Here is a 23,738-nt window from a genome sequence, read left to right on the forward strand (position 1 = left end):
ATAGTTAACTCGATCATGATCTTTAAAAAGTATACAGGGTAGATAGGCGGCCGGGTCGTCTTCTTAGCTCAGCAGAAAGGAGAAACAAGGTCAATTTCCTTACCTAAACTTTGTTTATTTAAGTAGTAAGATAAAGTTCAAAAGATAGAGTTCAGATATAAGAAATATTTCTGGTCTATGGTTGAACTGGGGCCGAAACTGTTCGATCCCGAATCTCAAAAATGCGACATCAGTAAAACACATTTTAATCTCTCTTGGAATAATACGATATTATACTATGTATTTATTCAATGAATCAGTTCATGAGTTAAAATACAAAATTAGATATTCATAATCGTTATAAATCGAATCGATCAATCAATCAACCATTGAATACAAATATCAATCAACTATTAAAAGAATTACAACAAATCATCTCGAATCAAGTAAACATCACTAAATATCTTTATAACGATAAATACGATTAATTATCCTAAATGATTGCCTTTCATTAAAAACAAAATACTAAAGCAACTTCGAATGTGTACGACCACCATGCAGTAATACACGTGGCTAACTTGGTCCCGCTTTATGAAACTTAAATCGGGATTAATCCTAATTTTGTAGGTAATTCATACATATACATGTATAATCTTTAACCATGTACTCTAAAACGTTCTAGACTCCATGCCTTAACTAAGGCAGGTTTCGATTGATCTCTATCGATTCAGGAATTCTCTTCTGGCGCGTTCGTTCCGACCAGACAAGATTCTACCCATTCATGAATAGCTTAATCTGTAAACCTGATCGAAGCGGCCGGTAGAGAGTTCGTAATCCGGGTTTTGCTATTCCTAAAACTGTAATGTAACGTACAATCGAAACCTGCCTAATTATCTGGACGATAAAACCGGCTCCTAATTCTCTTTTTGGACGGATGAGAATTTGTTCTACGCGCAGTAATTCCGGAATGCAAATCATGATAGTGAAATAGTTTGAAGACAATCGGGGAAACGGTACAACAAATAACACTATCGTATCCAGAGAGCATCAATCAAAAGGCTCATCTCCGATAAAATTTAGAAATGATCAAAATTAAAAGTGACGGCCTATCCAAATGACGAATTAAACTTGACAAATTGAATTCGAAATTCGAGGCGAGACTCAAAAATGGCGACGACTTAAAGTAAGATCAGCAACTCATAACTTAAGAAATTACGATATCTAGCGCTCCTAGCGTATCCTCGACTGCCAGAGTAAGACTTTGTCGCGTTTCCCCGTCTGTCTTCAAGTGCACATGATGCTTTTAATTATAACAATAACTGATTATGGTTATTAGACACGCGTGTTTTATCAACCCGAGACACCGGCCCTGGTGAGTGAGTGAGTAGGTCGGTACGTGGCCCTATGTCAGTCCGAGTCCCATCTCTTCCAGCAGACTGCGAGGTTCTTCCGATTCCTGAAAAACAATCGATAAAACGCGGTTAGTTCAACGTGTTAGACAGTGACGTGTGATTAGAGCCGCAGAGAGAGAACAGTTTACTACGAACAGATTCCACATTCGAGTTACGTTGTTAAATGTTAACCTATTGGAACCGAGTCCATTCACCCCAGAGTCGATTGCATCGCGCGCCCTGCCTGGTAATATGTTACAAATTGTCTTACTCCACCGGTGTTTTCATCACGCTCTAATTCATCGTGATAACAACCCATCCCCGCGGCTCTGACTGCAACGGGCGCACCACGGGAGCGAATTATGGGTATCACATGAGATCCGGTGCAAGCAGAGTCTACATTACAGTCCGTTATAACGCTGCCATCCTTTTTAATACCACTGCTCGCCTTCATTTTTACAGAGAACAAATTTGCCCGATTTTACTCAAATTTAATGACAATATCATTCTTTATAACCCTGCCAAGTTCATTTGAACGCCATGTTTTTCATTGGTCCCAACAGTGACATTTCAAACTGACACTTTTACTGCAGTTATTTCTCCAAAAAAAATATTATGGACGTCCAAAAAGATCAACTTAATTCAAATATGTACTATATCCCTAATTTAGGGATTTTGGGATAAAAAGCTGTTTTGAAGGGAAATTGCAATCTGATTTGTCCAGTTCAATCAACACACTTCTATAACCATGTACAATTCGTATACCTCAACCAAAATTTTCCAAGTCTATAAGCATTGGCGTTACTAAGAGGCTCTATTCCAGACATACCGGTTTGCATGTGGTGGCAGTTAGGACTGAGCGCACTGCTCTGTAAGCCGAGGGTTAGTAATAGTCCTCGATAAAATCCGATCTGAACTAGAATTAAAACTATTCCTTTGCGAATACGAGATTAGTGTAAGCAGTATTTTATTGGTGAGCTTTATATTAGAATAACATCAAAAATATAATAATAATGATAATTATAATATCTTAACAATATTAATATTTAATTATTACTAATAATATTCATAATCGTAATAATGTATTACAAAATATAAGTTTTTGCTTAAAACATATAAATCATGCTTAAAATGTTTTCAGCTGTTAACGATTTTCTGGGATTCGAACCCGATGGCATCGCGAGACTCGATTTGCATATCAGAATATGATATCATCATTAGCCAATCAGAAATCGACATTTGAGTAGACCAGGTATGTATTTGCATATCAGACAGATCGTAGTCGACCTGAGTAGGGCATAAATGAAATTCATGTTTGGAACTGTCTGACTGCGATGAGTTTAAGTCTAAGTCTAATCGAGCGTTCAATGATTTGATAAATAAATAAATAAGCCATAAACAACAAGTAAATTAACATATATATGCAAATGTGAAAGGCTATAGTTTTCTGAAAATTATATCACGTTTCAGGAAAAAAATGAGCCGGTAAAAATATAAATTTCGAAATTCGTTTCTTTGAATTTAGAATTCCTTTCCCCGTATGAAAAAATCACAAAAATCAAATTACATTTTTTCTACGGTTTTTGCTGAAACAGTCAAATTTTCTGAAAACTCTGGCCGAGTGGAGAAATACATAACGTATAATATGTACAAGGGGGATAGAATATTTGCGGATTTTTCAATAGACTGGTGGAATAAATCTGTGTGAAGAATTAGAAGCCCTGCGCGCACAAGGAGATGAGATTACAACAGCGTGCACACGGAGAAGAGCTTAGGCCTTTTTTGAACTACTTGGAGTACGGATTCGCATCCCGGAATTCTGCAAAAATCATCAAATTTGAAAGGATTTAAGCCCTCTATAGTGTTTTGTTACAATTTTTTTTAAATTTCTTATGTACGTTTTGATTTTCAATCAAGTAACTTACAAATCTCATGTTATAATAATGTCATCTTAATTTCTAATTTCGCGATTTCCAGAATATCATTCCTGCAAAATTCTTATTTTGTCCTGTTCCCTTCCATTCTAAAATGCCTATTATGTATAAATTTATTCTCATTTTTATCTTTATTTCCTTCACCCTCCCACTTTTTTCTCGGAAAAATCCGTACACCAAGTAATTGTAAAAGGCTTTATTGTGCGCAGTGAGTTCATACAAGGCAATAGCTCGAATACCCGGTACACGAGTTTCGGGCACACGGGGTAAAAATCTAATCGTGTGCGCAAAAATGTGTATGTCATGAGAACCCGCCTAACGATAAACATCAATATCCTGCCTCGCCGTGTGCGCAGGTCCTCACTCGCCGTGTGCGCAGGATTTCGGAAAATTAAGTTTGTCCCATCCGGATATTAAACGATACTTTCTGAAGAATTCATCGCTGGTTAAATGATCGTAGATGCGGGACAATATTAATATCACACTTACCAAATCCTTAAAATATCGAAATAACAAAACATTAGGCAAAGTAATTTCATTTTTCTCTAACACGAATACCGGCAAAAAATCAGAAAACGCCAGATTCCGTCGAAGCCTTTTTAAAAATAGACCTGTCATTCTACGAGCTCATTAGCACAACCGTTACGATAAATAAATATTCATATATTAAAACTATGTTAAAACCTGCACAACATGTCGCGCATAACAAACTGCATTGAAAGGCTTTACTCATTAAGCACGGTAACCTACGCAAAATATCAAGCATTATTTACTACATCAGGGGAGCGGTCAATTTTTGACTGCCCTCGACGGTTACGTTCGTAACTAATAAATGGTCCCTTTATAAGAAGTTGACAATATTCTATTCATTTTTACTCGTAACATTTTTTTTCCATACATTTAAAACATGTACAGCCATTTGACCACTAAACACAACATCTTACAATAAGATCTTTTAAGTACAGATGACTTCTTTCAAATGATGATGTGCTCGGTGAAATATTTCTTAAAACCATAATCAAGCAAATCAATGCTGGATTTGGATAGACCTGATACTACAACGGTGATCTACTGAAGGTGATTCGTAGAGATGCCGTGTTAACCGGGTGATACAACGAGATGAGTAGTACTTTATATGTTGACTATTTCATTTGAAGCACGAGCTTTAGCTACTAGTGCATAGTAGCCTCATCTATACTCATTCACCCGATGAAGCTGCTGCTATACATTAGTAGCGAAAGCTCATGCGTCAAATAAAATAGTTAACCTACCAATGTCTACTGGTCTCGTATTAATTCTGAAGGTTGTAATTCCAGGCTACATGATTTTTTGGTTTTTTGTTATTTTAAATGGTAAATGCCTTCAAGGCGTGGTTTTAAGCTGCATATAAATAAATATATCGGCATCATTCAACTTTTGATGCCTTATCGAAATTACATTTCGGTCGTTGAAATAAAGATTTCAAATATGTTCTAAAAACACCTATCGGAGTTCTTCTCTAAATCCTAAATACAGTCGACTCCTTCTGAATCGGTACCAGCTCGAATTATACTTAGATATCTATTTGGAAAAATTCAGCCCAAACGCTACCGAATAAGGTGGAGTCTACTGTAAATCATCACATAACGTAAGATGGCAGTTTTCTCGAATACTTGAAACGGCACAAAAGAAAATCCTGATAAATAAACAACTATTATTAGGCTAAACAAATGATACCTTGCTTCTCCTTATCGGCCGGGTCAAAAAATCATTTTGAAAACTGCAATAAAATTTGCAATCAGTTCATTTCAATAGCTGCCGAGTCTGTTGTGGTTAGCTTGACCACGATTTTTTTTAAAGTAATGTACAGGGTAGAAGGTGGCCGGCCGAGTTGACTTTCATGCTCGGCAGAACGGAGGAAAAAAAGTATCAATATCTTCAGCCTAACGAGTAATGTTGACATCGAAGACGATCGCGAATTTTACACTACGACATTATCAATGAGTTAAAACCGCGAATCCGGATAATTAGCGCGTAAAGTCCGGCAGTAAATGACACCTCGGATTAACAGAACTATCCCAATCCGTCATCGTCGAAGAGACCTTGCGGCGATTCCTCCTAACGTCAGCATTAAAAGACAATTAAACAATCATCAGGTGGTGAATTGGCTAGATTAGAATTAATGCATCTTCGCACACGCGTTACAGGGTTTCCAGTGGTAAGGCCAGGGTAAGAAGAAGAACTAAGAAGGACTTTTTCAGCGATTTTAAACCCAAAAGGAGGGACTTTGCGACTCGGAAAAATGAGGGCCCATATGGGAGTATTTTCACAATGCCTTTGCCGGAATACTAGTCATATAGACCAGTCATACATTCCAGGGTAATTCCATAACACTTTCCAATATATTCAATCTTTTTAACAATTGAATTACCAGGCCTGAGCAAAAAATACTTCATCCGTCGAATTCGTGACCAAAATTGTGCGCGAAAAATGCATAAAAATCAAATTTGGAAAAACTTTTTTATCAAAAGGAAGGACTTAGAGTCAAAAAGGAGGACAAAGATGATGTTTGTCCAAACTTTTTTCAAAAAAGAAGGACTTGGAAGGACCGCTGGAAACCCTGAAAGCCTGATCAAATCTTAAACTCGCATGCACGAAACTAATTTCATTTAAACGTGATTTTAATCGATATAGCTGAAACGCACGAAAGCATTTTCACTCTACTACACTAGAAACAAACGTATTTACAAAATTTTAGCGGCAAAATCATTAACTCATGCAAATGTGAATATGGTCAATGCGAGTCTAGTAGCGCATCTAGCTGTCGTTTCAGGGCGACCGGTACATCATCCCGTATTCAGATGAGGTCAGTGTGACTTCAATCTGAGGTTAGAAGAGACTTTGAGTGAGACCCCAGGGGCGGATGTAGGGGGTTATTTGGGGGATCTAGACCCCTACCTTCCAATTTTCCTAGATCCGCCCCTAGACCCGCGACATAAATCTAAACAGAGAAACACCTTCAGGGCCCAGCTTCATAGTCATGGCTTAGACTTAAGACCAATTTAAGACCATCTTAGTTCTATAATCAATCTAACAACTTAAGATCAGTCTTAAAATCTAAGACCATTTCTAGACTTAAGTCTCAACCGAGGAACCAGCCCCTGAATTGATTATTTGAAAATGCATTTCGGGTAGAGGTATTCCACCTGAAACGTAAGGAAAAACAATAGCAGTTGTTTTAGATTTATGTCGTGGGTTTTCGGCTGATAACAATCGAGACTATTTACGGTTATCAGAAGAGACCCGTAAGTAATTTGATCTGTAGTGGATGGATTGCCGCGGTTAGTGATACAAATAAACAAATCAACAAGAAACAAACAGTGAAATTAAAATAAAACTCTTGCACGTACAACACCTAGCAGATCGGGGGGGGGGGGGGGGAAATGCAACATCTACTAGGCCGCCAGATGGCACGACTTACGGTCAGCCAAAATAAGTTCATATGCAACGAACTTCATACTGAATTTTTAGACATCTGAATCCGAAAGCGTCGAAAAAGACATTGAATTGACTTCTTTCCGCTTGTGTTTTTGGCAAAATTGTAAGCAGTTCTATTCAAATTGAAATCAAAGCCAGGAGGACAAAACAACAAAAGTGTGTGTATTGGTGGATCCTCAAGTGGCAGGCATCCCTTTGTGCAAATCAATAAGTGGATATCTTCATCTAGAATATGATGCAATGATATTAGAGAATGGTGCACTAAGTGGAAAAGTGTTCGAAGACATTTTTTTCTATCGTGTGAAAAATGCGGAATTCTAAACGTATCGTACTGTCTGTGATTGCACGAATTACAGGAATATGACAACATTCATTCTTTCCTCACTTGCCAGTGACCACCGCGAACCGCTGTATCACGTTAGTTCGATCAGAGACGCGTGATTTTCGAGCGTAAAGCGATCGATTCGAAAATGCGGGATGCGATTGATTCGTTGCGATCTATCGGGGATCGGTATTTTTCATTTTCAACACTTTGACTCCGGTACAGTTTATAAACGAAATAACGGAAATTCAACGACGAAGCAGCTTTAACTTTAACTCCGTGGTAAACTCAATTGGCCGCTTGTTGATTTATTACAACTTTAAAACCCTTAATCATTTCAGTGCGGTGTATGAATCGGTGATGGATTTTGCAAGTATACCACACTGCGGTGTATTGATGTAGGCCTAATTAGTAATTATCTCTCTTGAAAAATGGCAGCACCTGTCAAACAATGTGAAATACTAGTAACTAACGATACACCGCACCGCAGTGTATACGCACTATAGTGGTATTCCCGTTATTCAACACACTAGGGTGGAATTTTTCAAAATTTTTTGATTATCTCCAGCACTATGGGGTATTGATTAGTCAGCACTGAAAGGGTTAAAGGTTTTTGGCATATTTTTTCACAGTGTGTTTTGGATATATATCATGTACGTCCAAGTGTTCTGGACATAACGGTTTGTCCTTGCTATCATTCTATATGATAATTGAAAATCGTCGAAACGCAATGCATTCAAAACGAACATGGCAGGGAGCGAACATGTGAATTCTGGATGGTGGATGATGGATTGCGAAACAGTCGGAACCGTTACGGTAACCGCAAATAAACGGAATTGCTCGGAAATCATCGGGGAAAGCCAGGCTGCTCGTCTCTCGACCTAGCAGTCAAAGTGTTCGATAATGTTAATCATCAGATATAGCCTACCCCTGGCAAGCAAGGAATGATAATCTATATACGTATGATATATAAATATATACGGATATTTAAAGAACGGGCAGCCCACCTAAAGCCGGTATGTGTGTTAGGTCAGTCCATATTCTTGTAGTGCAGTTTCTAACGCTTCATCCTTTATAGATAGATACACGATGGAAACAAGATTTAACAAAGAGATAGTTAGAATAGAAAGTTGGATGACAAAGCGGTCGGAATGAGGGCGCCGAGTGTGGACGACGACGATGTTTGCTTCATAGACAAGTCTACAAGAGAGCTGGGTTTAAAATAAGGGCCGGGAACGATATATCATAGGTTTACTTCGGGAGGACCTAGTTCTGCAGCGGAGAGTCTAATTTAACACTCATTAATTTTTAAATCTATCCACCTAAATGATACCGTGGCAAGCGATGATGTTTTACACCACCACTGGCAAGTGAGCATGAGAAACACCTATATGGAAAATAACGAATACTATACGGTACAAACTAACCTGGCCTACTCTATATGGTACTAGCAATAAACAGGCGAGAGAAAGTTTTTTAAAAGGATGAAAACTTAAGAGAAATCGAGAGAAAAGAAATTCGTCAAGCTACCTCGGAACTAGTTTCATAGACAAACAAATCCATTTATTCCCCAACTTAAAACCCTAATTGAGCTGATACTTTCAACGGTATTCGTTCTCAGAGGGAAACTCAGAGGACAGTATGAAACATTGTCTATTAAACCAGTCCATGATAACCGACCACCGAGAAAAAATTTCAGACGAAGATTAGATTGAATTTCGATTGCGAAATTTAGAAAATCCTAACCGAAGTTCGATGAAGGGGTTTAAACCGTATACACAGTTGAAATCCTGAACCCAGTTCTACAGTTCCGAGTTCAAATTCGACTCTTAGTGATTAGAAATCGAAAATTGAACTAATTTTGACTCGGAGCTCAATTTCACAAAAAAGTCTTGAAGTGATTTTTAATTCCTTCAATAAATTCACTTCATCTGAAACCAATTGCGAAGTTAATTCGTTTTTACGAAAACCGAACTCAGAGCCGCGCAACCGGGTCCAGAGATAGATCTATCTAATATGAAATATATCGTAATTAGGTCGGGTCAGACTTTTACCGGTTTAAGAGTTTAGTAAATGACACTGGATTCTCTCATCGGTTGATCGGGTTGTACGTACCTCTTGAAGTTGATCTTGCGCGGCGATCGCTTTCAGCACGTTCTTTTTACTGCTCTCCTGCACTTCGCCTCCCAACAGATACTCGTCCAACATAAAGTACGCTTTCTCGAAATTGAATATGATGTCTAATTCGCAGACCTGTCGATCGAAAATGATGTTCGGACGTATAGTTTCAATGCATTCGCCGGGCATCGGTTATTTTGGTTTACGTAGGGGATATTAATTAAATTTGAAATTTCCAACCCCCCCTCCCCCTCTGTACGCAAAATCGGCCATTTTTTCATATACATTAAGCATTACAGTACGCAATTGCCCCCCCTCCCCCTCCCCTAATGCGTACGTAATAAATGAATGACCCCTAGCGAAGAGACTGTCGAAATTCAATTAAAGAAAATCCACAATTACAAAGGAAAACTAAGAGAGTAGTCAACAACAAAACCCATCAACAGTTTCGAAGTTTTAACTTAACTTCATCATCAAAGAAGCAAAACATCTATAGTTACATCTATAGGCCTATTTTAAGATTACTGAATACATCATTATGATGTTCCTTTCATTTCTCAAACTGTCAGAATGAATTGTTAAATCAAAACAAATGTGGGTTTCGTTCATTAACTCTGAAATGCTGAGATTAACATCAGTCTACCAATCATAAGCGAATATTGGCGTTAAAACTCGTTAAAATTTGGGTTTACATTTGATGAGGCAAAAATCTGGAAATTGTCAGAATGAATTGTTAAATCAAAACAAATGTGGGTTTTGTTCATTAACTCTGAAAATCTGAGATTAACATCAGTCTACCAATCATAAGTGAATATTGGCGTTAAAACTCGTTAAAATTTGGGTTTAAATTTGATGAGGCAAAAATCTGGAAATTTGGAAATTGCTCATCGCATTTGAGCTGAAAACACAATTCCTTATGAGTTTCACTTCGAAATTGTGGGTTTTCCTTCTGTTTTGCGTTGACTTACGCTTCCGAAATATTTGTCTAACAACTCGACGTATCGATGTATGATCTCGAGGGTAAGCAGTTCGTTGTCGCTGTTTTCTACGGCGCAGCAAAAATACAAACTCGCGTATCTACAACGGGAAAATAGAAAAACAAAACCATTTCAAACTGTAATCCTTAATGTAAGCCGCATCCGGTATTTCACTATTATTGGATCACTGGTCAAAATCTGTTGACTGTAACCTACACTACACCCCCTCGGGCTGTACTCTGAACCCTTCAAACATTTCATTTGTCTGCACCAACCTTCCAATTTTCAACCATCCACACTTCACATGTGTTCAGGACTTTACCCGAGACATTTTTAATTCAAAATGAACTACAAACACCAGACATTAGACATTTTATCAGCTCACTTCAAAAGCTGAATCCCTCAGGCTTCAAAGATAGAAGTACAGTCAACCATGCATAAGTCGGATCAGCATAAGTCGGATAAACAAAAACAAGCCATATAAAAATTTATGATATTGCTGCCTGTCTGGTAAGGCTAAAGAAATTGATACTTTTTTTCTCTAAAATTAAAGGTGGAAAAATCTGACTTGTCCAAAGTCGGATTTTTCCTAAGTCCAATTTTTTCTACGGGTCCCAAATGTTCCGACTTATGCATGGTTTAATCTAGTCGGTTCCAGGCCGCATAAACTATTCACCTTTTGTAAACTATTTTCAGATCTTTCCATTCGATGAAACTGCACATTTTCGGTTTCCTGGCGAGCACCAGTGATATTAATTCTCTCGTCGTCTTTTTCTTAACCCGGTCGGTGACTGCATTGTACCATTTCTGTAGACGTAGTTTCCCCTGACGGCTGAACAGCAACATGAACTGCATACCCTGAAATACACACAATTTGAATAATTTGAAAGATTAAATGAAATTATTGATAACGAACTTAGTGTTCAACGGCGAGATGTCCCGAAATAATTCAGCTAAAAGGAGAAATTTCATGAATAGAAGAGAATTATTGTGGGATTTCTCGCGTTTTTTCATCATATACGGATTATATTATTGTGTTTCGAGGAAACTCTAGATATTTTCAGCAGTTTACGCGGTATGTTCTTCTTAACCGACGGATAGTTCGTTGTATCCAGGAAAGAAATGTCTTGAACTTTTTAATTTGGTTTAAATTCTGAGATTGTTATATCCAATCGTCGTATACAAGTTCTTCATTGCAATGTTTAAGTATAGGAATCCGTGTGGAATCACTCCATAAAAATCAAAACTTCATATCATTTTTCACTATATCTGGGGCTGCAGTTGCTCAAAAGTTGGTAAGAGTTAACCAGTGGGTAGTGATATTCAAAAGTTCATTGTTACTTTGGCATTTATCCGTCGGTTAACTGTCTAACCAACTTTTGAGCAACTGCAGCCCCTGATCTTCCTACGGAGGAAGTTGCAGAATTGTTGAAACGGACTTTGTAAATTTGAATGTCATAGTCAGATCAGCCCGCAACAACATCAAATCCTTCATAGAACCGTGCACAAACACCAGTGTAATGATAATAGGACTCATCCGGCCTCGAAGGACGGAGCCTAACAAATAACAAGAGGCCACGAGCAAGAGCAAGGATAGTCCCAATACCAATACGATGAATACCATACAATTACAATGAATGTAGGGAGGATGAAACCCAAACAAAAAATTACATATATTTAAGGATATTTTTGCGGCTTTTTACCAGTTAAAAAACGTATGAATCTTCACTTGACTCAGAAGGAATTTACTCACCATCTTAACGAGTGATTATCTGTGCAAAATCCGAGCTAAATTTAGGGGGTGGGGTGTGGGGGTGCGAGTTTTCGTTAGTTTTGGTGCCTGTTTGTTGGTTTTTGTTTTACTTCCGGGTTCAATTTTACTTCCGCGTAGGGTATGTCTAATTCACGTACGTGGATTTCGTAAATACTCGCTTCCCAGTGTATACTTATTGAATCCTCACTTCCCGGCGATTTTTTTTTCACAGGAGAGTTTTCGCTATATTGGAATAAACACAGAAACCCTAGTGTTGGCCTGGTGAAAAATGTAGTTGCCCTAGTGTTGGCCTGCTGAATAAACGTAGTTACTCTAGTGTTGGCCTGCTGAATAAACGCAGTAACCCTAGTGTTGGCCTGAACATATTATGGGGTTCGAACTACTTGGAACCTGTGACGTCACTAGCCATCGACCAGAACAGACTTTCCTTTTGCATTGTGCACGGTTGTTTACATTGGAGACCAGGCAGCGAAAAGTGCCGAGGTTTTGAAATAATTGATGTTTTATCTGTGATTTCGCGCATGAAGCCCGAAGATTCCCGGTGTAAAATGTAAAAAACACCCAACTCTCTACACAGTACTGGTTACGGGAATAATTGATTTTAGAGGTTTGGGTTTTTAAGGCTATTCAAAATCTACCGATCTAATCTTAATCATTCGATAACAAGCCGCAAGCGTAGTGTGTGCGCAGTTTTAAGAGTTAGCACATTCGTTCGGGTGAGTGGAGGTCCCTAGTTCGAAACCACCTCTGGCGTTGGCTGTCGAGACACATACATCATGGACACACTTAAAGGCCCCTGCCTGGCTGTCTCTTAAAACCCACTGTTAAAATGGTGAAAATGAAAAACCTAACCTGCGGTTTCCAAGTGAAAATTTTACAAAAATTCCAAGACACGATTTGAAAGGCTTACATGAAAGAAAGGTTGGATTGATATCATAGCTAAAATCGGTCAATCAAGTGGCTCTACTAAAGTTATGAATGAATTTGTTTTTCCATTCCAGGCCCGACCCACAGCGCGAGATGTCGTCCAACACGGCTGATCCGATGGATAATCGTAATGCAACTAGTCGTACGTCTATCAGCGTAACGCTTCCCCCGGTAGAGACAGTACCATCGAATATATCACCTTCATCACAACAACAACAACAACAACAACAACGTTCTCCTACAGCGACGACTCTACAGAAAACAACCAGTTTCCTGCTGTCAAATACCGAGTACGTTGAAACTCGTAAATGAGTCCAGTTTCATGAAAAAGTTGAATTTTTCAGCCTACTTTCTATCTTTACAACTTCATGTTTTCGACGTGGACAACAACAACCCGAACTAAACCGTTTTCAGCTTAACAGGGACGGTTCCCGGGGTAGACATCGATAGGGGCACAAAAATAAATGAAAAGGTCATATAAAACTGATAAAGGGTGTGTGTACCCAGGTTACCCTGACAATAATTAGTTACCTAATCGTCGGTAGTAAGCTTTTTATTATCGGTTGGGCTTATACGTTGTGGTTTGTGAAAATATCCGATCGTGAAACTAAACCACAGACAGGTTACTGACTACTAAGACAAGGGTCTGGAAATTTAAAATTTCACTGGATTTTCATACAATTTTTAGGTACTTTTGGGACATTATGGAGAATATAAACTAAATCTTGCTCTGCAGGCTGCTGTCTTATTAGTTACCACTGGAAAAAGTGCGCTGAAAGATATTGCCAAAATTGTGAAGCTTAAACTTTCATGGAATAGGACCAGTTGCCAAAAATCTGCTGAAATTTTCTTCGTAAAGATTAATTTTTGCTTCGTTTTTTGTGTCATTGTAGAGTGTCTCATATCATAGCAGTGCGTATGATTGAAAGAGCATGGATTTCGTTCAGAGATCGACAAATGTTTAATCTAGTCAAACACGCCATCTGCGCCGCGGTAAGTTCATCTGCCCCCCTGAGAAAAATGGATCGGTTGATCAAAAATTGGAAGAAATCTGATCGAGTATCGAATGTATGGGGTGTGTTAGGTCCAGATTGCAGATTGCTGCATTCACCAAATGGAGTGGATACTGAAAGGGTTAACATTTCTACAAGTATCCCCGGGACTCATGAGTTCCTTAGCCTAGTTGCACAGTCGGGACTTAAAGTATAAAAGTGGTCTTCTAATCTACTTAATATTGGTCTTAAGTTGTTAGATTGGCTAAAGAACTATAATGATCTTTGACTGGTCTTAATTTTTGGATTGGTTAATGAACCAAAATGATCTTAGACTGGTCTTAATTGTTTAGATCGGTTATAGATCCAAAATGAGAATAGACTGGTATTAAGTTGTTAGATTGGTTATAAAACCAAAATGAGTTAAGACTGGTCTCAAGTTGTTAGAATGGCTATGGAACCAAACTGCGCTTAGACTGGACTTATATTCTAAGATTGGTTTTAGAAGTTAGACTTGGTCTTGTCTCAAATCTAAGCGGTGACTGGGTCCTTTGAAACTACAAGTAACTATAATAGTGTATCATCTATTGATTATTGCATCTTTAGGAACATTCGCTGTCGTATGAAATTCTGCGTAAAATCAGCCCGAAAGAGTCGGAATTCTGTCGCGATCGCAGCACGCAACTGAAAGTACGCTTTCGATTCGGCGGCCGAGAATTTCCGCCCGAGATTTACTTCAAACTCTACACGGATTCGCAGAACGGAACGAACGTGAATTACATCAGCGGAAAACGATTTATTAAACCGGCTTCGCAGGTGAGCAGTTTACAGTCACAGACTCGATACAGAAAATAGGATCGTTTTGACGAGAACTACCGGTTACTATACAATACATGTACAAATGTATCAATACATCATTCAAGGGGGGTTGAAATACACCCTGCATCCACAATATTGATAGTAGACATTTAATCACAGGAGTTCTTCTAATTTCTGATCTTCCATGGACTTCACATTGAGATATTTTTTTTTTAAATTGGAATAAAATGAACTACAAATACCAGATAGGCCTATTAGATATTCTATCAGCACGCTGTCAACAACTGATTGTCCACACTACAAACACCGGGCATTTGAAATTTTATCAGCACATTCAAAAACTGGTCATCCACACTTCACATGTGTTCAGCGCTTCACCTGAGACATTCTTAATTGAAAATGAAGTAAAATCACCAGACATTAGACATTTTATCAGCTCACTTTCAGAAATTGATCGTCCACACTTCACTTCACCTGAGACATTCTTAGTTGAAAATGAACTAAAATCACCGGGCATTTGACATTTTATCAGCACATTTAAAAACGGATTCACGCTTCACATGTTCAATGCTTCCCCTGAGACATTTTTACCTAAAAGAATAACACTAACTATAACATCTAATAATAAACACCGGATATTGTACTGATTTGTACGGATTGTTATTTGCGACAGGCTGCCAGGGACGCTTGCGATCTGATGGGAAACCGAAAGTTCTACGAGTTAATTTTACAAGACGCCGTTCACCACGAACAGTTTAAAATCACCGATGAAATCGACGTCACTACGATGAAGGATTACATGCAGTATCTCAGTCATTTAGACGAAACTCCGGCCGACCGCGGCGGTAAAGATAACTCGTGGAGGAAACTTACACTGGCAGGTGAGTCCTGGCAATCTTGAGATTAAGAGCCACAGAATGATGGGAGAAGAGACTGCAATAGCTACTGAGTCCCCACTACTCCTTGATTCGTTAAAAACTCCTGAACTAATATGCCTTTAAAGATGCTTGAAACTATTTTGATTTGAGCCAAATTCCCAAAAATTCCTTAGATTTTGAGAAATACATGTAGGCAATTAAAAAATTTTGTAGTTGTACAGCAAATTACGCCTAAATCGGTAGAGTTGGGGCCAGGATTTTCTTTACCCTTAGGCGGTGGCCAAATTAGAAACCTAGTTTAGTAGTGTAAAAGATGATAATTGCTTACAAAATTCCGAATTAATGGTTTCACCATGATACGGCACATTTTATGGTCTCTTGTAATGGGAAATATGAAAATGATGCAGACGACATTGCCTCGAAATTTTACAATATCTCCTTTAAAACTCCTTATTTCCGGGAATAACCGATCCTGTCTGGACCCTGAAGCAGCTCAATATATTTCTTCTCTGTTTCAGTTTTACCCCGGACGACAATTTTCTACGATATAATCGACTTCATTTACGGTCGCAATCTAAGCCCGAGACTGCGCGATAGCTTGCCAGTGCTGCTTTCGCGCCCGGTCACTCAGGACGTTCAACTGCAGCACATCGACGTGATGTCTCGATTACAGTCACCGCCGCTCGCTCCGATGCCGACGCCGAGACACGCGGCGGGACGTCATCGCGATAAGAATCCATCGGCGGGTGGACGCAGGTCGAAACAAGCCCGCATTAGAGCTCTGAAAATGAAGAAGATTTATACTAAACAGGAGGTGAGTTTGTGTGTGTTCATAAATCACACTGAAAAATGTGATTCAAACCCTAAAATCGTGCAGGTTTCTGCAGGTCTTTACCCCACCCTTCAGACAATCTGCTGTCTAGACCCACCCCCTATGCTCCCTCTGACAATCTGCTGTCTACTCTGACAATCCGTTGTCTGTACCCAGTCCTAACTTCACTCTTTTTTCCACTGTTTCATTTGGACTTCTCCTTAAGTTTTCGCCTATGTGTCATATGTATACTGTTGTCCCAGTCCTAACTTGTCGCACAATCTGCTGTCTATACCTACCCCCCAGACAATCTGTTGTCTGTACCCTGCATCCCCTCAGACAATCTGTTGTCTATACCCTGCACCCCCTCAGACAATCTGCTATCTGTGCCCTGCAGCCCCTCAGACAATCTGCTTGGACAATCCACTGTCTCTGCCAAACCTCTTGGACAAAATCAGATTGTCCAGACTTCTACCATCAAAGGCTGATTGTCTTGATGCGGATACGGGCAGCTGATTGATACCATACCTTCATCAACTGAAATAATGACTCAGCGTAAACCGAATTGGAATTTCTCACGGAATTACTCGATCGATTACAGGTTGATGAAACAGAGCCGGATGAGGACAGGATGCCCGAGAACACGTTCCTCACCGAGGATATGAATTACGACGATGACGACGATGAAGTGTGGGAAGAGGAGGCTCATCGTTTATACGAGTGGTCGAGAGATTTAACATTCGATGATTTAAAAACACCGAGAATGCCTTCATACTCCGTGATAGACTGAGAGAACCTTCATACTCCGTGATAGACTGAGAGAATGCCTTCATACTCCGCGATAGACTGAAATATTGTGAAATTATCACTCACTGTAGCCGTCCTTGAATTGATTAATTCATGGGATGTGTAAATAATTAGTTGCTGAATAGAATTGCTGTTTTCATTTTAGACTTGTCTGGTTTTCTTTTCCGAGTCTCTGGGATTGCTCCTGTAACCATTTTTTTCCTATCATCGATCGCAACGCATTTTTAATTGAAAATGAACTACACAAACACCAGATATGAGAGATTTTATCAGCTCGCAAAAATGACCGTCCACATGAGCTCTGTGCTGATGACAAAGTGAACTACAAACACTGGACGAGACATTTCATCAGCATACTTTCAAAAAGTGATCATCCACACTTCACATTTGTTCAGAACTTCACCGGAGACATTTCTTGAAAATGATGAACTACAAACACAATATATTAGACATTTTGTCAGCATGCTTTCGAAAAAGTGGATGTCTGAATGTTCCAGGCTGCAGTAAAGATACAGTAGACTGTGCTTGCCTCCGATCTTGTGGGTCCAGTAAATTTTCAAGGCAAACGAACTTGAGGTTTTTGCAGCGGATATAGAATTACTTTCACTGGATTGAGACCGGTGGAGAATCCTAGTCAGCATCGGTGATGTCATAGGGGGAACGAGACAAACAATAACTAATCTAACTCATTAATCATTTCAGTTTCAAGTTTCTTTAATCTTTTTCTTCATATTTACTAAACACGTACGTACAATGTAGATATATCTATACGAAAAGTAAACAAATTGAATGATGTTTCATACACATTAATATTATTATTATTATAATTATTATTGATCAACCTCTACAACCGAAAAACAGATAAAAATAGAAGAAGACACCATCATGAATCATACTGGGTACAAACATCATAGTTAGGCTAAAATAAAATGATACCTTGTTTCTTCGCAGTGGCCGGGCCACTTGTAAACTGCAATAAAATTTGTAATCAGTTCATTTCTGCCGAACCTGCAATGGCTAGTTTGAACATGATTTTTTAAAAAGTTATGTACAGGGTTCGGTCAACTTATAGGCTCAATAGAAATGAGAAACAAGGTATCATTTGGCCTTACGTGTATATAAAAATGCACAATTTCTCGGATAGAAATACCTCAATTTACCCTATATTGTTTTAAACTTGACCAGGAATGACAGAATAAAATCGGCTTCAACGGATTATGTTACAAAGTCGGCCTTTCAAGAAAAGATCTCCGCCTTCTGAATTACTATATGTACAGTAATAACAAACTCGGATATAGCGATTTATCGGTAATTACAAACCTAGAACTTCGTCTCTGACGGGAAAATTATAATACGTTTAACCTAGCGTAGATGGGATCGGCAAAAGTCGGATAATCGCTTATATCGGATGAATATCGGTGGTCCCGATTTTTATCTTCTCTTTTACTAAGAAATTCATATTCCAAAATCGAATTTTATAAGTCGGAAACTCGTAGTACTTTTCTTGGTCCGAAAAAAGATATTTTCTTCCTATTCCAGTTCGATTTCTTCCCGGTTCCTGACTTGAAATTCTCAATTCGTAGTTTTCGGAAAAAAGCCGGAAATGCGTATCATTCAAAGTCGGATGATTTCTCTTGGTTCCAAAAGATCCGACTTACGCAAGGTTTACAGTTATTTCATCATAATGAATAACGAACTATCGGTATAACAAAAATATTTTCTGGTCCCTTGAAGTTCGTTTCGAAATTCCGCAGTAACTATCATTTATAAAGGAACAGATTTGTTGACCCAAAAGTTTCAAGTAAGTAGTGAGCTCTTTTCCTTTCTGGCAAGGCCTGCATTTACAACATCATAAGGAATGTAAAACACATGTCATCAGAAACACAATATATACCTATATGTAAATATTCAAGGAATGAAAAAATCTCCACAAAACAGTTTTTTGTTTCTTGACCATAAATGGGTCAATATTACTATAAAAATATTGTTTAAAAAGATAGATTGATAGCACAGGGCTGTAGTAGAGTTACGTACGTACATATACAAACAGTATGTCTTTCACCCGGAGAAAATAGTCAACGTTTGTTCTAATGCATATATCAGCCTGGACCCTGCACGACCCTCAGACATTGTATCAGCATATACATTCAAAAACTGATCTTCCACACTTCTTATGTACTCAGAACTTCACCTGGGACATTTTGAATTGACACTGAACTACAAACACCAGACATTAGACATTTTATCAGCTCACTTTCAAAACCTGATCCTCCACACTTCATATGTACTCAGACAGTACAGCGCTTCACCCGGGATAGCTCACTTTCAAATATAGATGGTCCACACTTCGCATGTGTTGAGCACTTCACCCGAGACGTTTTTAATTAAAAATGATCTACGAACACCAGACGTTAGATATTTGATCGGAGAGCACTATCAGAAATTTATCGTTCAAACTTGATAATAGAATGGCGTGAACGTGTGAACGTGGAGCAGGTTCCAGACTGCAGACGGAAACAGCGGCATTAATTAAATTATTCCCTTTCCAGTAGTAGACACACCTTGCAGGAATTCAAATCTGATGGCACCAGGTACGAATCCTTACCTCAGAAGACCGGACAAATAATGCCGTGTATGATAAATACCCTCAACCAAACACCGTACAATCAATTAAGAATGACATTTTCGCATGATTTTTGTTGTTGTTGTTGTTTTAAAGTTCTACAGATAAATGCATTAATATTCGTCCAATTCCGCATCGCGATATTCCTTCATTAAACAAATCGATACATATATCTCGAATCTGGCCGCATTTCTCGAGGTCCAGCTCACGCACGCGCTAAAACACAACAGATCTGCACTCGTATAGGAAAAAAATAGCGTCCGCCGCATTGTCATCGTCGTCGTCTCTCAGGACGATTGCGGACTCTTGTTGGAATCGGACGTCACGTTCAACGCGTCGTCGACCAGTATAACGTCTTTGTGAGCCAGTTCGAAGTGATTATTCAGTTGATACCGACGCGAGAAGCCCTTGCCGCACTCCGGACACTGGAACGGCCGTTCACCTGCGCAAAAAAAAAACGAAACACGAATAACGAATTGAAACTGTTCAAACCGGGGGCTACAGTTGCTTAAAAGTTGGTGAAAGATAACCGGCGAATAAATACCGTATAAACAATGAACTTTTAATCATCACTACATCAACTATCCACTGGTTAACTCAAACCAACTTTTCTGCAATTGGCCCTATAAGTTTCCAATGATGAAACCCCTCAAAATTCTCGCCCTGTTCGTGACCCAGCGCGAGAAGATCATCCGAGGCAAGACACAAATACTGTAGCCGATAAGGGGCTGTGTATAAAGTATGTACGCTTGACTTCCGGGTATTTTTAACCCCCTCCCCTAATGTACGATTTTTCATAACCCCCCCTTGCGTACATACTTTTCTGATTGACCCCCCTTCCCGTACGAGGGAATTTTTCAGGATCCACGGCCCCTAAAGACGGTAAAACTACGGAATTCATTTTGATTCGTTGCCTGTAACGTACCTGTATGAATTTGTTTATGCCGGTTTAAACTGGAAGCTTGCGTGAATGTTTTATTACAGATCGGACATTCGAACGGTCGATTCAAAGCGTGTGATTTCATGTGAGCGTATAAACTATTTGCGCTTTCGAATATACGGCCGCATTCTAAACAATTATTCATTAACATCGACGGGTCTCCTCCTGCAACAAAATCATCAATACATCGTTTATATTAATCGTTCGATAACTGAAGACCGTGGTGGTCTTAGAGAGAGAGAGAGAGTGATTCAAACTGTCAGTCACTGGGCTTTCATCAATTCAGGGTTTATGGGTTCAAATCCTGGTAGGGATATAAGGAGTTTTCAAGGAGTTTTGAAGGAGAAAACTTCAAATTTCGAGTAAGTGTCTGCATCACTTTGATACTCTAATTACGGGTAAACCGTTAACTCATCGTTTTTGTATTAAGCAAATTTCTATCCTTTACACAACCTAAACTTGGTTTCTAATTCGGTAACCTCCTTGGGTAAAAAAAAATCCTGGTCCCAACTCTACCGATCTAGTTTACTGTACAACTACAAACTAGACAAAAATGTCTAATTTCAAAATTGAAGGAGTTTTAAAGGAGTTTTTGGCGTTTTGTTCAAGTTAAAGGAGTTATAAACACCTTCAAAAGCATTTTTCCATTTAAGAGTTTTTCAGGAATCAAGAAGTCGTAGGGATCATGTAATTAAGTCCTTTGTGTTGCCCAGCAGGTTGAGGGGTGATCGTAAGTAATCTTCGGGGGGATTTTGAAGTGAAGTTAAAATACCGAAATATACCTATTTGATTCGAATAATCCATCGATTCATTTCCGTTTAGATCCGATTCGCTCATGTTCAACATCGCTTTAATCACATCCGATTCTTTAAAAATATCCTCTTCCTTCACGACGACCGGCGTCGCTGCTGCCAGCGCCTCCTGCTGGACGACCGACGAATTACTTGTCTCCGCGACGACTAAGCCCGACTCGTCGGAATGTTGCGACGTCGAATCGTCGGCCGGTATCGACGACTCGTCCTCCGCGGCCGCCGCCGGTTCGAGGTCGTCGCGCGGCTCCTCGGATCGGCGGTCGAGCTCGTCGGCGCACGTACGAACGCTCGATGCGATTATTTTCAGATTGTCGACGCCGGAATCGGACGAGTGAACGACGCTCGGCGAACTGTCGCCTTGGTAACCGCCGTCCAGCTCGATCAGCTCGTCGGTTACGTAATACTGCTGATTGGTCGACGTTCGCTGCGGTATTTGCGATTTCCGGCGACGTTTAAACGCCGGCGTCGTCGTATCCGTGGCGACCCCGCGCTGCACGTTCTGAACCGGGCGTCTATTGTTATCCTGTACGGGCGGCGGAGTTGTTTTAGGCGTTCGAACGATGACGGCACTTTTAGATTTATTCGGAATGTTGTTGCTGTTGTTGTTGTTGGAACGTTTGCGATTCGATCGATTCATCGAATTCGTACCGAAATCATTCGAATATTGATCGAACATACCTGAAAATATTCGACACCGATTTACGACACGAACAATTCGGGATGGCTCCGAAAGTGAGATAAGGGTGCCTCCAGATTACTGACTCAACCACAGTACAACTGACTAAACCATAGTTTCATACTCTGGCTACTGACTATAGTCTACAGCCTAGTTACTGACTAAACTGCAGACAAGTAAGTGACTAAACCGCGGTCAAATTAGTGACTGGACCGCAGTTCATTTAGACTTAATTACAATCTGGTTACTGATCGACCTGTAGAGAAACTACTGACTAGTCCACAGTCCAGTTATTGACTAAACCAACCATAGTCTGGTTACTGAATTAACTAGTTACTGATTGAACCATATAGTCCAGCTACTGACAGGTCCAGTCTTGATACTAAACCGTAGTCTGGTTAATGACTAGTCCACGTAGTCCGGTAACTGACCAAACCACACTAGTGCGGTAAATGACTAACTGACTAAATAAAAAACGTACCATTATTTTTATGATATTGTTGTCTCTGATATTGCCAGCGTAACCAGGTAACCTCATCAGCCATTACGACTATCCGATCCAACAGATCAATGTTATTAGTTAAGCCCGTTATATAAAACTCTTCTGGAATGTCTGAAAGATAGAAACAATCGATAATCTAATTACGAAACTCTGACGAACCACACTTATACAGATAGTTAACAGTTTACAGTGGCTACAGTCGCGACCGCTGATACCGATCCTTAACAACGGCCAATTGTTAGAAATCTGAACTTTTTAGGCGATAGATAAAGAATATTAATACAAAGTATTTCTGTGATATTTAGAATCCTTTGAATTTATTTCCACTTTAAACTTTGCGCCATTCTCGCGAGAACCCAGAAATAAAATCCAATTCCAAGCCCATCATCAAGGAAACCATGTGTGGCGTGCCTGTGTGGTAATCCAGTACTACAGCGGCCTTGATTAGCAGAAATCATAAATTTGTTTCGTCCTAAGGAAAGTGGGTAATGTTTTAAATGACCTCACGGACGTAGGGTGTTGTGTGTGGAGTAAGAGACGAGTAGAGAAAATCGTTTTGAAAAGGCCTGTTCTTTTCCTTCTTGTTTCCCTCTCCCCTCCGACCCAAACTGAGATCTATAACGTTTCTCAACTTACCTATGATGACCATATTGTGTTCTAAGCTACGAATCTAAATCTAAAACGAAACTATGTCTAATATCTATGGGAATAATCACGATTTATTGAGAAAAATTCCTCGATTTCGCACACGATCAAAACATTTCCGGGGTGGTACGGGTTGAATGCAATGAGGCATAGGTTGAATTCGCCAAAGGTCTACTATTAGGTTCGAATCCCATATTATCGTGACATTATTTCGGGACAAATCTCCTAGCATACGAATATATACGTTGTTTACATATACAACACAATACAATCGGTTTACTAAGTTCTTAGTTTGGCAATAGAACTAAGAATTTATTCCTTTACTAGCGCACCA

At 39.3% G+C, this 23,738-nt stretch overlaps 3 protein-coding genes across 6 annotated transcripts; 1 reads left to right on the forward strand and 2 right to left on the reverse strand.

Annotated features, from left to right (window-relative positions):
* Window positions 1-245: 245 nt before the first annotated feature.
* LOC141910763 (AP-1 complex subunit sigma-2-like) lies at window positions 246-12,077 on the reverse strand. 3 transcript variants are annotated; one of them, XM_074801547.1, is made up of 6 exons: window positions 11,952-12,077; window positions 10,875-11,056; window positions 10,190-10,298; window positions 9,219-9,356; window positions 8,111-8,173; window positions 5,320-5,401 (listed from the first exon to the last, which is right to left on the reverse strand). In XM_074801547.1, the coding sequence occupies exons 1-5, from the start codon at window positions 11,952-11,954 to the stop codon at window positions 8,129-8,131; spliced, it is 477 nt and encodes a 158-aa protein (XP_074657648.1). In that variant the 5' UTR covers window positions 11,955-12,077; the 3' UTR covers window positions 5,320-5,401; window positions 8,111-8,128. The 3 variants fall into 3 exon arrangements, with proteins under 3 accessions (XP_074657645.1, XP_074657647.1, XP_074657648.1); XM_074801544.1 differs by lacking the exons at window positions 5,320-5,401; window positions 8,111-8,173 and adding an exon at window positions 246-1,435; XM_074801546.1 differs by lacking the exon at window positions 8,111-8,173 and having other exon boundaries at window positions 1,457-5,401.
* A 342-nt stretch (window positions 12,078-12,419) lies between these two features.
* Window positions 12,420-17,322, forward strand: LOC141910957 (uncharacterized protein CXorf58-like). 2 transcript variants are annotated; one of them, XM_074801857.1, is made up of 7 exons: window positions 12,420-12,579; window positions 12,974-13,189; window positions 13,793-13,892; window positions 14,498-14,707; window positions 15,384-15,591; window positions 16,107-16,402; window positions 17,001-17,322. In XM_074801857.1, exons 2-7 carry the CDS (start codon window positions 12,993-12,995, stop codon window positions 17,187-17,189), a joined length of 1,200 nt encoding a protein of 399 aa, XP_074657958.1. In that variant the 5' UTR covers window positions 12,420-12,579; window positions 12,974-12,992; the 3' UTR covers window positions 17,190-17,322. The 2 variants fall into 2 exon arrangements, with proteins under 2 accessions (XP_074657958.1, XP_074657957.1); XM_074801856.1 differs by lacking the exon at window positions 12,420-12,579 and adding an exon at window positions 12,612-12,893.
* Window positions 17,323-17,960: 638 nt separating this feature from the next.
* LOC141911355 (uncharacterized) lies at window positions 17,961-23,521 on the reverse strand. Its single transcript, XM_074802356.1, has 5 exons — window positions 23,396-23,521; window positions 22,739-22,870; window positions 21,552-22,259; window positions 20,755-20,934; window positions 17,961-20,271 (listed from the first exon to the last, which is right to left on the reverse strand). Exons 1-5 carry the CDS (start codon window positions 23,406-23,408, stop codon window positions 20,117-20,119), a joined length of 1,188 nt encoding a protein of 395 aa, XP_074658457.1. The 5' UTR covers window positions 23,409-23,521; the 3' UTR covers window positions 17,961-20,116.
* Between the last annotated feature and the right edge of the window lie 217 nt (window positions 23,522-23,738).

This window comes from Tubulanus polymorphus, chromosome 9 (assembly GCF_964204645.1).
Source record: "Tubulanus polymorphus chromosome 9, tnTubPoly1.2, whole genome shotgun sequence".
Lineage (NCBI taxonomy): Eukaryota > Metazoa > Nemertea > Palaeonemertea > Tubulaniformes > Tubulanidae > Tubulanus > Tubulanus polymorphus.